The following is a 16500-nucleotide window of genomic DNA, read 5'->3' as shown; positions in this document are numbered from 1 at the left end:
CCTCTGTGTAATTAATGGCCTCAGCCATGAGCCGCTGAGCTGACAATGAAGCCGCGCCGTTCAGAATGAGCACCAAGGGGGAGGCTGAAACATTGCGTCTGAGAGCCATCTGCTTCCATTTCAGTGTTCGCTCTGTTTGTCATATGTAGGGGATCCACTGTTTGCAGCCAGCATTGCCCGTTCCAATGCATGACTTTTTGTCATTTTGAATCACTTAATTAATTTGAGTCGCTATACAGCTGGGGTTTAATCTGCGGCTTCACAAGTACTCTATTTCTCCAGGACGACAGAGATCAGCTCTTCTCTAACCTGCAGAACCCTTATATATCTTTCTAAATGTGCCATAGATACGGTGGGCTCATCTGCAGACTTTTCCAGCTCAAAACTGGGCTTTCTGCGCACCTATTAAGACCGATAATGGTCTGAGTGAGTGAGCCCGGCTCAGTCGCGCTCCCTGCTCAATTTTCACCCTTCTAACAGGCAATCTCCTCCTGATACTCCCCATAGGCCCTCCTCCAGGATTGAGTGCAGGATCTTGATTTGGAATCTGGGTTGCACAGCCCTTCAATCAGAGCCATGCCATGTATCGGATTGCACGGTCCACACATAACATCCGCTCTGACCTGTGGGTTTGTGCCATTGGATTAGATAAGGAGGGATCCAGAGTGAAATTTAATGATGTTCCCTTGCAGTCTTAGACACTGGCAGTGTCTGTCCTGTATTTTTGGCATTTAAATGACCTTAAAAATGGTCGCAGGTGCATTCACTTTTGCCTACAGCCAGCAAGGGTGTAACTAAATCCCATGGGGACAGAGAATTGATTCGAGTCTGATTGCCAGGCTCAGACATCATCCTTAATGCATTTCCTTAGCTGTTTACATGCAAATAATGAAAGCAAATGATGGAAGCATTGCATAGCATGTGCACATTGACCCGTGAAGCTGGTGGAGGATAATAGTTGTGCATGGTATGAAGCTAGTTCGATATGACAGGGAAAAAATAATGGTTAAAAAAAAGGAGAAATACATATACATTACTACTCTATGGTTGTGCAAGGGTGAAACCTCAGTCTTCAGCTGGCAGTAGATACATTTTAAATGCATTTTCGTTCTTGCTAATCAAATTCCTTTTCATATGACGTTAAATGTGAGTCATTTGATCTTCATAAATTTGCTTGCATTTAAAATATCTCCTTGCTGTTTACATGCAAATAATGGCAGCACTGCATAGTGTAAGTGCACTGACCCATGAAGCTGGTGGAGGAAAATATCCATGCATGATATGATTGCAGCTCTGACAAGCAAATGCAAATAAAAAATACTGAAACTTGTATAGCACCACTTCTCAGGTTGTATAAGGTACATGTTGTGGAATATCAAGTCCTGAATTTGTACATATACTGTAGGAACGTGGCGTGATGAGGCGGACGCATACGCTGAGATAAGTGAGTTTTATTTTGGGCAAATCCAGGGTCATGGTCAAGACAGCCAAGGTTCAGGTATCCAATACAGAGAGCAGGAGGGACAGACATGGAACACATAAATCCAAACACTTAACAGAAACTCGTCAAACAATACATACACTATGAGCACAAGCCTTACATCAAACATGACTCATATCAAACAAGCATACATCAAACAAGGGATAACAGGACACAGGTTGAAACACATGTGGCAACAACCAGGGGTGGAGTCAGAACACAAGGGGGCAGGACTTGGACAGAAAACGCAAATGCATGTGAAAGTTCAAAACACAAAGCACATAAACAGGACTGAAAGGTAAACAAAAGCACATGAGAAGACTGGGAGGGGCCAATCGTGACAACTGTCACCATCAGATAAACAGTACTTGAAGCTTTCGTTTTTGAGAAATAGGATAAAATCAAGCCACTCTTGCTTCAGATCTGAAAAAAAAATCCACCAGTGCTTCTGTTCCACTTTGAAAGAACTTGGATTGTGAGAAACAGAAAATGCACAAGACGAAGGCACAAACTGATCCAGTTTTGAAATGAGCTGGAGCAGAATTTTTGCCATTCTTTTGTTATACAGGTCTTTAGCTGTGCAATCATATGGGGGCTTTGTTGTCATATGAGCTTAATAAGACACACATTTTCAAGGGGAGACAGATCTGGACTGCGGGCAAGTCAATCTAGCACCCGTACTCTCTGATTACACAGCCATGTAGCAGGTGAAGAATGTCGCATCTGAAAAAGATGAATTTATATAAATGTATGGTGGTGACTGACTTTTGCACAATACTGTGTACTGAATGTACTTACATTCTTTATAATCTAATTCTTTTTATACTGTGCTAAATATGATAAATTTGTTTTTCATAAATGTGCTTTGCCTAAACCTAAAATAAGCAGGGATATTATTAATGAAATATTCCTGGTTGTTCTAGGTATGACACTATAACTAATCAGTGGGAGACGGTATCCCCTTTGCCCAAGCCTGTGCACTCAGCAGCAGCCACGGTCTGTGGAGGGAAGATCTATGTGTTTGGAGGGGTGAATGAGGCTGGCCGCTCAGCTGGAGTACTGCAGTCATATGTGCCTCAGACCAATGCCTGGAGCTTCATAGAATCCCCAATGATTGGTAAGTCTGACCATTTTCGCCTTCGTCTTCTGTCTGGATCTGAACTTCTAAATGACGTGCTCTGTTAACATTGTGCTTAAAGGAGCATGCTGGCATTTTTTTGTCCTGTCGCTATGTGTCACATCTGTCACTAAGGACAATTATTTCAGTGTTTCCTTGTACTTAGAAAATAACAGAAAACCTGTTGACCCAAGTGTGAAAGTAGCTGCCCACTGTGTTTATTTATTTATTTTGTATAGCGCTTTTCACAACGATGTTGTCGCAAAGCAGCTTAATAGAAGTTTGAAAACATGCAGTTACAACATATATCCCCCAGTGAGCAAGCCAGAGGCAATGGTGGCAAGGAAAAACTTCCTCAGACTGGAGGAAGAAACTTTGGGAGGAACCATGACTCACAAGGGGAGACCCATCCTCCTCTGGTCAAACAGTATTTACAATTTAATAAGCTAAATACCAAATAAAAGCTACGAGGATCTCTGTTTGAAGTCTGGATGGTAAAGCTTTAGAAACTGCACTGGTAGAGGCAGTCTCTGACTGAGGCAGACACTGACTGAGTGTTTATGAAAAGTGGGAGTGAGCTGGAACAGTCTCGTCCTATCTCAATGCTGGTACATCTGGATGGCACAGTGATGTAATTGGGGGTGTCGCAGTGTTGCAGTGTTGTATTATGCCTTTCAAGTCAATGGGTTTTCAAAGTGCAGGCAAACATGTTATGATTCTTAATGTTTTTCACCACATGCTACAGATGTGGCAGAAAAAAATGTGCTTGAAAAACACTTAATAAAAACAGTTCCTTTAATAAAGTGTCCCGTGTCATTTAAGCACAGATGAATCATAAACCTTAGTAAAGCAGATGGAAAGATGTAATGGCACTTAAAATATAAGACGAAAATGACAATGTAACTAGGTGTATATATGAATCCTGTATTACTGTAGGTTGAGTTCAAGCTCTGTAATGTGTTGGGTTGCAATGCTTTTAGAAATTTCTGTCAATTCTCACTACACTCAATAATAAATAGACAGTCAAGTGTTAAAAGCGCTGTGTGAGTGCAGGAGGTGGGTGTGCGCTAATGTAGACTGGAGTAAAGCTCTGGGGAAAGTGCTGTCTTCAGTCTGTAACTCGTGGCAAATTCAGCCTTTAGAGACAGGTTACCAGATGCAGCCCTGAGGAAGTGAAAAAAGAAAGGTTACCATTTGCCGATTAGGGAAAAAATAACTGCAGAGTTAAAAAAAAAAGAAAGAAAGAAAAAGAACAGCCAACAAAACTCAAGACACCCTTAAACCATCCTTATAAGCTTATAGAGAACCGAAATGTGTTATAATTATATAATATATTATAATCATTCCTTTTTTCTGTCTGTCTGTTTTATAGAGATAAAGTGTGTTTCACAAAGAACACTTGGTCTGAAGTTTTCACAAGAATAGCCATGACGCGAACACGGCAGACTCGACACCAGCTTTCATAAAATCATGAATATACCCGTGAGAGAACTAGTTGATGGAGGCCAAATCAAGGCTAACTGATGTTTGGCAACAAACTTTTTTACAAGTTTTCAGTAAATAGATACAATAGTTTAGCTCTCAGCTTCTTTCTTTTGTCCTCTTATTGCATGAGTGTGCAGTAAAGGGGCTCCTCTGATACACTGTGGGAGTGAGTAAATAATTCAGGCTAGAAGAATACACAGATTTTTGCACTTTATAGCACATTTTCTGCCCCCTTTGCACTGATTCACACAGTGGAATTACATAATTCAGCTTATGGAAAAGTAGCTGTTTCCATTTATAGATGTGAAAATGTTGTTTCTACTCTGAACTGTATCAGATGCATTAACACCATGCAGTTCTTTGCTTTAAATCCTTTATTTGTTGTAGGAGAGAATGTGGTAGGCTTATATGACATCAGAAAGATTCAGCTACTTAAGATGAATGAACCCAGTAAGTTAATACAGCATTTAACACAGCATTTAATAATTCATGCAGTGAACCACACAATAAAGTTTACAGTGCAGCCCTTCATATGCCTAAGACATAGAGTCTGTCTGATGAAGCATAAGTAAGTAACTAATACTAATGTAATATTGCTTCATGCACCTGGATTGGATTTCAAAAGGAGAGTTTCGCCATGCCAGCATTTGCGTACTGGAACCAAGTAATGAGCTGATTAAAAAGGTTTGTGTGACTAATGGTATGTAAATAACACGGCACATTCTGGCAGGTCAAGTGAGGTCTCTGTAAAAGGTTAGAACACATGGAGCGTTGACACTTAGCCGAATCAAGTTACAACCTTTTAAGAAGCACACACAGCAGCAGCACAGCTCCCGGCCAGAGGGACAGATACATGATAGTAGCTCGACATACAGAGTAAATGTAAAGAGCTCACACACACTCACACTATGTAACTATATGTAGCTGCAGAGCTAAACTACAGCTTTTGATTAGGAACAGAAAACTGAAACCACTGAATAAACACATTTATTACAGTACTATGCAAAAGTCAGAGAGTACTCTCTTTTATTTCCAGTCTAAATGAACATTAAGGACAAGTTATACAATTTTCTGTGTCAGAAAAAAAAGCATAAACTGTATTTAAATAATATATTTAATTGCAGAGAAGCCTCAGTGACTAAATATAACAGGAATATGTTCAGTATTTACTGGGGCCTCTCCTTAACTTTATCACAGCTTACATTCTTTTCTGGATGCTTGTTCAGTTATTCAAGGAAATCTAATGTTTTTTCACACCTACAAAGTTCAGTCTTAGAAGTTTGTTGCATTTTCAGTGTCTCACAATCACAAACACATTCAGTAATGTTGAGGTCTGGACTCTGGAGTGGTGAGAACACCAAGCTTCTTCATTTAATTTGCAGATTTTATTTTCTCAGTATTGGCTACACATCCTTTCAGAGTATAGTGTTGAGTTGTCCTCTCAAGGAATCCGATGGTGACTGCTTTGTTGGTCTGCCAGGTCTTCCATGGTTGTTAAAACTTAGATTTTTCTAATTCTCTATACAGTTCAGTTGTTGAGATGCAAGTAAAGTCATTCAGGATGATTTGATGTTAAAAAGCTCTGTTTTTGTAAAACATATTAAGTCAGAATTGTTCGTAGTGGTGGTGATGGGAACAAGAAGTCTGAAACCTGTTAAAGCTGCTGCATAGAAAGTTAATACACAACACATGTTTTACAATAATTTTGCAATAAAAATTTGCCACAGGTCACAGGTCATTTTGGATAGTAAACAAAATGGCTACATTTGTGTTGGAGCAATTGCATCCCCTGGTTCCTATCACCACCACTTCAAAGATATTCGAGTCAGTAAGTCTCTCTCCAATGAACCATTTCACATTAAAATCATTCTCAGTGACTTTGTTTGCATCTCAATGATTATTTAATGCAGATATTTTGAAAAATTGGTTGAATTCCCCTGTAATATATATTTTTTTGTCTAGGAGTATTACATGCACAGAATTTAATCAAATTATTTTTGTATGTTTCAGTGAAAGGGAAGACTATTCAGATCACTCTAAAGTGCAGACTCAATAACTATATTGAGAACTATATCAATAGAATACGATAGAAAGTGTGTTATCGCAAATAATACCATGGCTGTGTATTTGGTTACAGGCACAAGTGAGGTGCATGATACAGGAATGGGAAAAAGTAATCACGTAGCATGGTCAGTATAATCTACATAAACTATAATCATATTTTTGCCACTTTTTCCTAAACAGGAACACTAAAAGGTCACTAAAGGACAGGTGACTTTGAGTTCAGAGCGTGTGTTCTGGTGTTACACCTGGCGGGCGACAGGTTCCAATAGAGCAGCGGTGTGGAAGAGCAGACATGCTTTGCTGATTACTGCTAAAGCGCTCGTTCATCCGCAAAGGGCTCTAGTAATGTCAAGTGGTGCAGGTATGCTTGAGCAGACAAATAATGAAGTGTCTGAGGCCCTGTGGCAGGGTGTATGTGTGTTAGAAATGCCTCTACACCATCCCATTAACTCTTATGCGTGCCTGCTTTTGGACCTGAGTGCATTTATTTAGGCATATTTTTGGGGCTACAAGCAGTTTTGGCCTGAAGGTTCAGTGGGGCGTTTCAGCCATGTCATCCATGGCATTTCCCTGCTTAAAAGCAGCCTGGGGCTTTGATCTAGAAATATAGCAGTGAGTCACAAAGAACTGATACAAACCTCTCATAAACCTTTCTCTACATTCTGTTCTGTTGAATTGAGCCTGGCACAGAGTCAGCCAAGCGCTGTTAAGAAAGCTTTATTGTTGTCAAAAATAAAGGCTGTATAGCAGATCTGTTTAACTGTTAATGTTTAGTCATTTTAACATATTAAACCACCTAAGTTTCTGTATGGGTCTGTATGTGGGCCAACACAGTCTTTTAGTAGTTCTCACATCATGTATAGTAGTTACTGAGTAATAAGTCTTAAGATAATTTACTGAAAGATCAGCCTGTAGTTGACACAATCATTAACGGTTCCATGTCATGTCATACCCAGATTTTCCTTTTGAAAACACTGCTAAATTCTCACAGCAGTTTAGACCCACTCACTGACATTGAAGGTATAAAAATGTTTCAGCATTGACTGCATCCGAATGAGGCACAATACCCAACAGCCAGTCAGAACAGAGGTGATTTACATATCAGTCTTAAAGGCAAAGTAACTAAAACAACCAACTGTAAGGGTTAAAGAGAGTTTGTAAATGCTCAAATAAATATGAATTACAGCTGTGTTTGCTGTATAAAGCCCACACAAACTTCATAAGCAGGCCTCAAGGAAAACAATACAATTAAAAAAAAAATTAGGATATGGGCCTTTTACACTGTGGTGTGCAGATCTGCTTCTCCAGGGAATTTGAAGAGATATCATCACCAGCACTGATTAACCCTAGAATTGAGAGTCAAGAGTCATATTTAATTATGTAGTGAGTTGTGCACTGAATTACATTTACATTTGATTTGCATTCTGTATTGACAGTTTTGCATCTGCTCTTACAAGTTTTTTTCCATTTGTTTAGATGAAGAAATAAAAAAACACATGGCAAAAATGTAGAGATCGTATCCTTAACACTACCTTTTCGTGAAATTCAAATCTTAGTTAAATAACTTGTATGAGCATCTTGACTAAATAAGAACACAAACATGGCCACATAGATCTACATCTACCTGTTTCAGGGAGCTATGAGTGTATCCTATCTCAAAAGAAGTGACATTGCAGGTAGTATTTACTGTCACACTACTGTAGGCCACTGTTCTTAAGGCTACACAACACCTACATGAGCCCTTTGTGACAACTCACATAGACCTACACAAACATTTATAAACATTTATTCAAGTAAGCATCTGTTGTCATAAAGGTTGTACTTGCCCACTTTGAGGTCTCTGTCAGGTGACATTTTTTTCTGAAATTAGATTTCATTAGTGTTGTGACCATTTCTGGTGAGAAAGAAATGTTATCACCAAAAAAAATATGGCTGTGATTTGGTCACAGGCACAAGTGAAGGTGTTATTTCTTGATGACACAAACAAATAGCATGATACAAACAGTACAAAAGTCATCACGTTGTGCGGTCAGTATAATCAAATTTTAACCACAGTAACCATGACCTTCTTGCGTGTTTCCTAAATGAGAATGCCACTAAAAGACAGGTTACCAAGCTCTCAGCGTGTGTTCTGGTGTTACACCTGGCAGATGACAGGTTCCAGTAGAATGGCAGTGTAGCTCAGCATATGTCACAGTGACAATACTGAGAAAATGACTTAAGCTGGTTGAACAAATTTAGGCATTTTCTGTAGCACTTAGGTAAAGCAAGATTCAGTGCGAACACCTTATTACAAAGCTTCTTGCATACGGGCTTAATGACAAATGTATAAGCATTGAATAATGGATTTGTGAAGCAATGCTTAAATTTATGAGCAGCTTATTCCAGTAATCGTAAAATTGACATAAGATGTTTTATGAAGCAAATAATATTGCATTCACATAATAAGCCTTTTGTTCCATTTGTAAGACTGTTAAGAAGTATTAGTTCAAAGTAACTGAACTTAAAGGAAGAAGCTTATTTAAGAGCCCTACAGAAGATGCCCTCCAAGTTAAATCATGACTTTTCATACCTACTTTCCCACATGTATGAATGTACATATTACATATTGCTGTTAAAATATTCTGTACTTAGGTAAAGGTAATGCCTTGAGAGTTAATATCCCCTCTATGTGTCTACTTGAGTACCGAAGTACAAAGGTATTTGTTTTTAAATGTACTTCAAAATATACAGAGATGAAACACTTGTTTGCTAATAATAATAGTAATCTAACTCAAATGGAAATATATAGAATTGATACATGGTGTTCTTAACCCGCCTTATCAGTTCCATTACTTCTTAACAGCCATATAAGTTTGATTTCTTGGGAATGATGCTTCATAAGTTATTATCAGTTTAATAAATATAACAAATGTCTGTTACTATAGTGTTAGGCCCCTAACGTCAGAGCAATGTTATTTACGTAATAAAATATCTTGTGTTGTAATGTGATTACAGGCATATGCTATGCATAAATATTCAAATGTTGCTTTACAAATACCTATTGAGTGCTTTTGCATTTGCTTGTGAAGTCCCTGTGTAAGTAACCTGCCTTGTATTTTACCATTTAGCATTCAAGCTATGTCGCATTGTCAGCATTATGTCACTGTGATGTAACTTAAGCTACAGAGTCAGCCTTACAACATCCTATTTCATGTCACCCAAAAAAGTCATGACACAGCCCAATGTTAGAAAACATTGGTCACCTGATATAAGTATTGTGTCATCAACATCAAAGCAGCCTTAATGAAAGATCACACCTATTGGTACAAGCCTTAATAAATGGTTTTGTAGGTTTATGCCAGTTGTCATGATGAGCTTATGTAGGAATCATGTAGCCTTAAGCTCTACAATAAAGTGATACTAAATTCAAAAGCAATTTTAAATTATAAAGACAGACTGTGCTCTGAACTCTGCTTTGGCTCTGCAGCAGCTTGTCTCATGGCTGGTGGGTCTCGCTGAAGGCCGGGGAGTTAGTGATGTGTTTAATGTTGAGTGTGCTCTCAGTCTTCTCTGCTGCTCCTGTCACTGGGGAATGGTTCCGCCACAGCCGCCACCACAGAATGACCAGCTGCACCCCCACCAGTCAGCTCATTGTGTCGGACAGGCAGGAAGTCACTGTGGGAGACGATCACGCAGCATGGCCTAATGTTATGTGTTTAACATGTAAATAAACCTGCTGTGGAGCGAGTGGCCTCCGGGATAACTTGTGCATCAGACAGCAGAGACATGACACCAGCTCACAGCGGGCTTTGTGGGTGTCGAAAAAACTTTGTTTAACTGTAAAAGACAGAGTCACAGTGTGCAGATGAGAGGATGAGCGTTATCAGTTTATAGGCTGGGTGTGTTGGAGAGTGAGAGAGGCAGATGAAGAGAGAGTGAGAGAGAGATAGAAACTCCTATAGGAGCCCCTTTTACCAGTTGCACTCCCCTGCTGAGGATGGCAGATTGACACTTCAGTGCACAGCAGGAGGTGCAGAGCATGCTTCGCACACCATATACACACACACTCATGTAGTTCTTTGAAACCATTTCTTGATGACAGACTCCCCAAATATGTGTGGTCAAGCAGAGAGCTATGTGTCAAAGGGAGATTAAATCAAGAGGCTTAGGCACAACTACTCCTGGGCCCCATGCCAAACATGCTCCTAATGTTGAATTGTGGTGTGCTGGAACACTGCACACATTTCAGAAACAGAGCCAGAGCCTGTATTTACGCTGTTTAGAGCTCAGCACTTTGTTGAGGGCACGGACCGCGGAACAGTGGGCCATCCAGGCCATGCCCCCACTTTATTCACATATTCCGCTCAGACATTTGTATGCAAAAGTTTACACAAAATTAATCAAATTGTATGTGCAAAAGTTTAGATGATGACAATTCCAGAGCATCATGAATTCTTTTCAAACCTTTAAACACTCAATACCTAACATCCTCTAAGCAGCTGCCTGAATGTCTGAAAATGAAGCTAATTGATGCCTACAAAGCAGGAGAAAAGGTGTTAAAGCACTCTGAGGTCACAATTTCCACTGTACAAAATGTCATTAAATGTCATTACTCTATTAATGGTAGTTACCCAGAACTGTGGAAGTCAACAGAAGATCTGGAAGACAAAGACAACTCAGATAGAAATGCTTGTATGCTGGCCAGAAAGGCAAAGCAAAAACCACATATGATAGCAAAGGACTGACAGGAAGGTTTAGCTGACACAGGAGTGGTGATCTGCCATTCTAATGTGCAGATTTGTCTCCACAAATATGATCTGCATAGAAGAGTCATCAGAATGTGACCTCATCACAAAAGTCAACATCTGAAGTATGCAAAACAATATATACACAAGCCAGAAGCATTTTGGACACAAGTGCTGTGGAAGTAACAATGGAACTTTTTGGCCTCAGTCACCAAAGGTATGTTTGAAGAGAAAAGAAGCAGCATTTGATGAAAAGAACACCTTGCCAATTGTTAAGCACTATTAAGCAAACAGCAAATTCTGGAAGGGAAATCTAACACAGTCAGTTGAGAAACTAGGGCTGAAAAGAGATTTGGTTCTACAGGACAATGATCCAAAACATACTTCAAAATCCTCCATAAACTACATTGTGATGCGGAGCGAGGAGGCGGACGCATATCCAGAGATAAGCGACTTTTATTAAGGGCAAATCCAGGGTCATGGTCATAACGATGGTCATAACGGTCCAGGTTCAAATGGCCACCACGGATATATGGAGAGTCAGACATAATGATAAACACAGGAAAACTACAACGGGGGCTGGATGAACGAACACCAAACAAAACACATACATTAAACAAAGACCAACAAGAAACTCAGGAAAACACAGGGCTTAAATACAAAAAGGGATAACCGGACGTAGGTGGAAAACAGGGACGGAGTTACAAAACAAGGGGCCAGACTAAAAACCAAAACAAAGAAGCACATGGACAGGACTGGGAAGTAAACACAACACAAGCACATGGGCAGGACAGGGAGGAGCCAATTGTGACATTCATCAAGAAATGCAAGCTGAAGCTATTGAAGTGGCCCTCATAGCTGTCTTGAACATCATTGAAAATGTGAAGGTAGATCTGTAGTCCAAGAATATTATAGAACCAAAAGTATTCTGCGAGGAAGAGAAGGTGAACATTTCTGGAATAAGAATAAAAATACTCTTAGTTACAAATCATAGTTGCAAGCTGTGATATCTGCCAAAGTGGGTTTTACTCAGTGCTAACATAGTAGGGGGTCCACACTTAAATTTATGAGCACACTTAAATTTATGAGGAGGACACACCACGATTACTATACACAGCTTAGCTCTGGTGCTCAGATGCAACAGAAAAAAAAGAAGAATGTTCATTTAATGAGTGTAACTGTTTGATTCCTAAAAAATTTAGACAGATTTGTTCTATTTCAAAGAAATGATTCAGCCTTCTCTGGTTCCCCACTGGTTTTATTATACATCCATTTAGATTTGACCAATACAAGCAGTGGTGGCCATAGGATTTTGGGAGCAGATTAAGCATGTAATGTGTGTGTTTTCTTTATAGCAACATGAAAACATGAACTACTATGAAATAAAAGTCAAGCGCTGCAAAATGATTATGGATTTCAAAAAATCAAATCAAAGCAAGGTGTGTCTGACAACCAAATCACTGATATTAGGTGCTGACAGGTGATATTATCCATATAACATTAGACATAAAATGACCAAACATATATTTTATGTCTTATATCAGTTAAGCATTGTGTGAGTTCATTGCAGGGAAATTGCTTTTGTCTTTGTCTTGCCACTCTTTTGAAAGTGAACAGTGCAATCCTGCTTTTCTGTTTGCAGACTTTTTTACATTATCCAGAATATCACTTCTCCTCAGGAGCCCCCCACTCCAGAACGTGAGAGGGCACGAAATTTAATTAACTATACACGTTTTACTTCAGCGGATGAGGTTGAAATCACAGCTGTTGTGGAGAGCGTGATTGAATTCAATTATTTTTTTTCCCAGCCTAATCAATTATTCATGTGTTCTCTCCTGCTTATTTACTCAAACCCAAAGAAGAAGTGAATTGCACTCAAACCTGCATAATTTGGAGGGAGCCATGATATCGATGATCAATACAAGGGGCAGCTTGTTGACCTCCAGCTTTTTTCCGGTGACACAGTTGCGTGCTTTTCCATTCATGTAATGAACATAATGAGGTGAACAAAACAGGAGACGAGTTACTTATGATGAATGTGCCAGCGAAACTTGGAGGCCCTGCCATTTCAATCTGCGCTCATTAAATTGAGCCTTCATTGGGACAGTGCTAATCCTGGGAATAAACTGACTGAGTAGTGCTTTCCGTAATGGCTTTTTTCAAATGTAGAACTCATTGAATTGGACCCAAGAGCCTGTAAGATGTCTTGTGTGAGGTAGAATTCTATGTAATTCTATTACTCTGTGTATGTGTGCTCTATACAGATAACAAGTATGCTCCTGCCGTGACACTTAATGGCTTTATCTTCATCCTGGGGGGAGCGTACGCCAGAGCCACCACCATCTACGACCCGGAGAAGGGCAACATCAAAGCTGGAGCCAACATGAACCACTCCAGGCAGTTTTGCAGGTAAGAGGATTCAGGCTGACCGAGAGCCAATATCACCAGCCTGCGATTCGCTTCTATTTTTATGCATTAATGTCTGTAATGTCCGCACCTCTCCAGAGAAAGAGCGGACACAGCCAGAGCCGGGCCTTAGCGTCCATTTTTTCTCTCAGCCCATATTAAACCACTGCTGCTGAAAATGTAATACATCTCATAAGTGTAATACATTTAGTAAGACAGCTGTCTACATCACTGGGTCATTGTGTTTTACAGTGGAAAGCTAAGGACTTGAGCAGATCCATCAGTGCCAATGGTCTCTAAAACTGGAAAGCAGCATACTGTATCAAAAATAGAGTTAAAAGCTGCACAGTCTTTTCTTTGCCTCTGACTTTCTTTCACTCTGTCTGACCACTTTGGAGGGTAGTTTGGAACAAAGGCTTTCTCTGTCGATTTTGTGGAAAACCATTGGGAGAGAGCTTTAAAACATGTTAGCCAGAGAGCTTTAAAACATGGTAGCTCCAAGGTTGTTCTCCTGCACAACAAAAAGCTGTCTTTGTTTTGCTTTAACTATATTTTTGTGCTCGAAATGTAAGGAATGACATCCAGAAATAGAGAAAGACCAGGAAAAGCTGGGAGAAACTCAGCGATAATGCGATAAGTTGCTTTAGCTAAATGAAAAAAGAGAAGGGAAAAGCTTTGCACTCATAAGAATTCATTTCTAGTCCCCTGGGTTAAGCTTTGGGCTGCATCTGTCTCCTCTGGTGATTGGTATTCACAGCAGAGAGAGTAATTAGCTCAGTGGCAGATGAAGCGTGGATGAGCCTCAGAACAATTGCTTGTGCACCACGTCTTCAAAACATTGCTGTCTGTGTGCGTGTGTCTCTGTGTGTGTAAGCCTGTGTGCATTTGTATGAAAGCCACAACACTTCTGCTGTGCGTTTGCGATACAACTACTGTATGTTTCCCAGAAACGGTACGTCAGTTCCAGTCACACTGCTAAGAGTTTCTGCATTAGCATTTTGAAACATGCTGAGGGTGTGAAATTAACACTGCAAAAGCAGGAGATTAAGAAATGAAATGATTTGTTCTTCCTGCAGCAGTGGATCTGTGTAGCACCTTTTCATGGGAAAGTTAATATGAAGAGGACACAAATAAGATTTGTAGTGCTGCTTATGAAGTGCTGTTGATCTTATAGGATCATCATGGAGGGCCCAGCAAAGTTTGGTGGTTTCAGAGTCAGAATTTGGTCTTATTTGTCAGGTACAAGATGCACAATGAACTTATCATAATGCTAAAGTCTTGCATAGGCCTGTCATAATTATTACATAATAGCCTAATCACAATTATTTAGGCTGATCACAGTTGTTTGAAAGGCCTTGGCCATTTAAGGGTCAAGCTCGCAGCAATCATTGTACAGTGTCCGATTTTATCTTCATTATAGTTTCACAAAACTGGTTGCGTTGTTTTGAGGCTAATAAATGTACGTTGATGAATACAGTAAATGCATTTATTGACACATCATGGGCTTATAAAACCAAAAAAGTTAGGTAATAAGCCAGTTTAACTGTTTAGGCTTGTATAGCTGCAATAAATAAACAAGAATAGACAATTTGATTATTAATCTATCTATCTATCTATCTATCTATCTATCTATCTATCTATCTATCTATCTATCTATCTATCTATCTATCTATCTATCTATCCAACTTGACGTCCTTTTTCTTTGTACGTCCTCTATGCAGTGCGGTGGTCTTGGACGGGAAAATCTATGCTACTGGAGGTATAGTCAGCAGTGAGGGTCCAGCACTGGGGAACATGGAGGCCTTTGACCCTTGCGCCAATGCTTGGACGCTGCAGCAGAGCATGCCCTGCCCACTCTTCAGACACGGCTGCGTGGTCATCAAGAAGTACATTCAAAGCGTCTGACACTAGAGAACACACACACAGCCAAAAGGACACTGCTGCCTCCTTCACACACTCCACCCGTCTCCACACACTTGCTCACTCGCTGGCCCTTGCTGCCCCTGGATTACCAGTGCTGACACTGAAGCCTTTTGTAAAATCTCTCATCTCTCTCTCTCTCTCTCTCTCTCTCTCTCTCTCTCTCTCTCTCTCTTTCTCTCTCTCTCTCTTTCTCTCTCTCTCTCTCTCTCTCTCTCTCTCTCTCTCTCGCTCTTACTCTCTCTCTCGCTGTATCTCTCTCTCGCTCTCACTCTCTCTTACTCTCTCTCTCGCTATCTCTCTCTCTCTCTCTCTTTCTCTCTCTCTCTCTCTGTCTCGCTCTCTCTCTCTTTCTCTCTCTCTCTCTCTCTCTCTCTCTCTCTCGCTCTTACTCTCTCTCTCGCTGTATCTCTCTCTCGCTCTCACTCTCTCTTACTCTCTCTCTCGCTATCTCTCTCTCTCTCTCTCTTTCTCTCTCTCTCTCTCTGTCTCGCTCTCTTTCTCTCTCTCTCTCTCTCTCTCTCTCTCTCTCTCTCTCTCTCTCTCTCTTTCTCTCTCTCTCTCTCTCTCTGTCTCGCTCTCTCTCTCTTTCTCTCTCTCGCTGTCTCTCTCTCTCTCATTCTGTTACTCCATCACTTCCTTTGTTCCCTCTTGCCCTCACCCTTATGGAATGTAGAAGCTAATCTTTGCCGTTTGGCGCAAACGGGCTCAGTGCCTTAGCAAGGCGCCTTTGTGTAACGTATCTCCCCCAATGCTGCTGCCACTGGAGGTTTGGAGTGGCACTAGCCTTAACGCTCCATCATCGCTTAAATTCTAACACACATCTGCTCTCTCTCTCTCTCTCTCTCTCTCTCTCTCTCTCTCTCTCTCTCTTTCTCTCTCTCTCTCTCTCTCTCTCTCTCATTCAGTCTGGTTGCATTTCAGTACTTTGTGTTGGTTCATGCTGTAAAAAATCTTGGCAAGTGAAAACATCTTGAATGTAGCAAATACATGCTGATTATTCAATATTCAATTATTTATTTACTTATTTTTACTTTTCATTTGGAGTGATCTTGCACTGATAATAAATATGCTTGAGAAATACCTCTCTGCCAGCACAGTGAAAAATTACATGATTGCAGTATTTCTATCAGAATTCTATCATGTTAGAATATACAACCTATTTCTAGACATTTTTACTTATTTTACTTATTTATAATTGGTCATTATTTATTGAAACAAACAAGATTATCTGCCAGTGCAGTAAAATCATTTCACCAATAAAATGACTTAAGTAAGTCAAGGATTAGGTGGGATAATCT

The 16500-nt window shown here is 40.1% G+C and overlaps 1 protein-coding gene across 3 annotated transcripts in view; it reads left to right on the top strand.

The window, feature by feature from the left end:
- The window catches only part of LOC108441727 (kelch-like protein 29), a 125015-nt gene extending 109617 nt beyond the window's left edge, over window positions 1-15398 (top strand). For all 3 annotated transcript variants that reach the window (XM_037541769.1, XM_037541768.1, XM_037541767.1), the window contains 3 exons: window positions 2404-2597; window positions 13138-13282; window positions 15001-15398. In XM_037541769.1, coding sequence (XP_037397666.1) covers window positions 2404-2597; window positions 13138-13282; window positions 15001-15184 — 523 coding nt within the window. In that variant the 3' untranslated portion in view covers window positions 15185-15398. The remainder of the gene's footprint in view (window positions 1-2403; window positions 2598-13137; window positions 13283-15000) is intronic.
- Window positions 15399-16500: the final 1102 nt, after the last annotated feature.

This window comes from Pygocentrus nattereri, chromosome 10 (genome assembly GCF_015220715.1).
Source record: "Pygocentrus nattereri isolate fPygNat1 chromosome 10, fPygNat1.pri, whole genome shotgun sequence".
Taxonomy (NCBI): Eukaryota; Metazoa; Chordata; class Actinopteri; order Characiformes; family Serrasalmidae; genus Pygocentrus; species Pygocentrus nattereri.
This window is presented reverse-complemented; position numbering and strand designations above follow the sequence as displayed.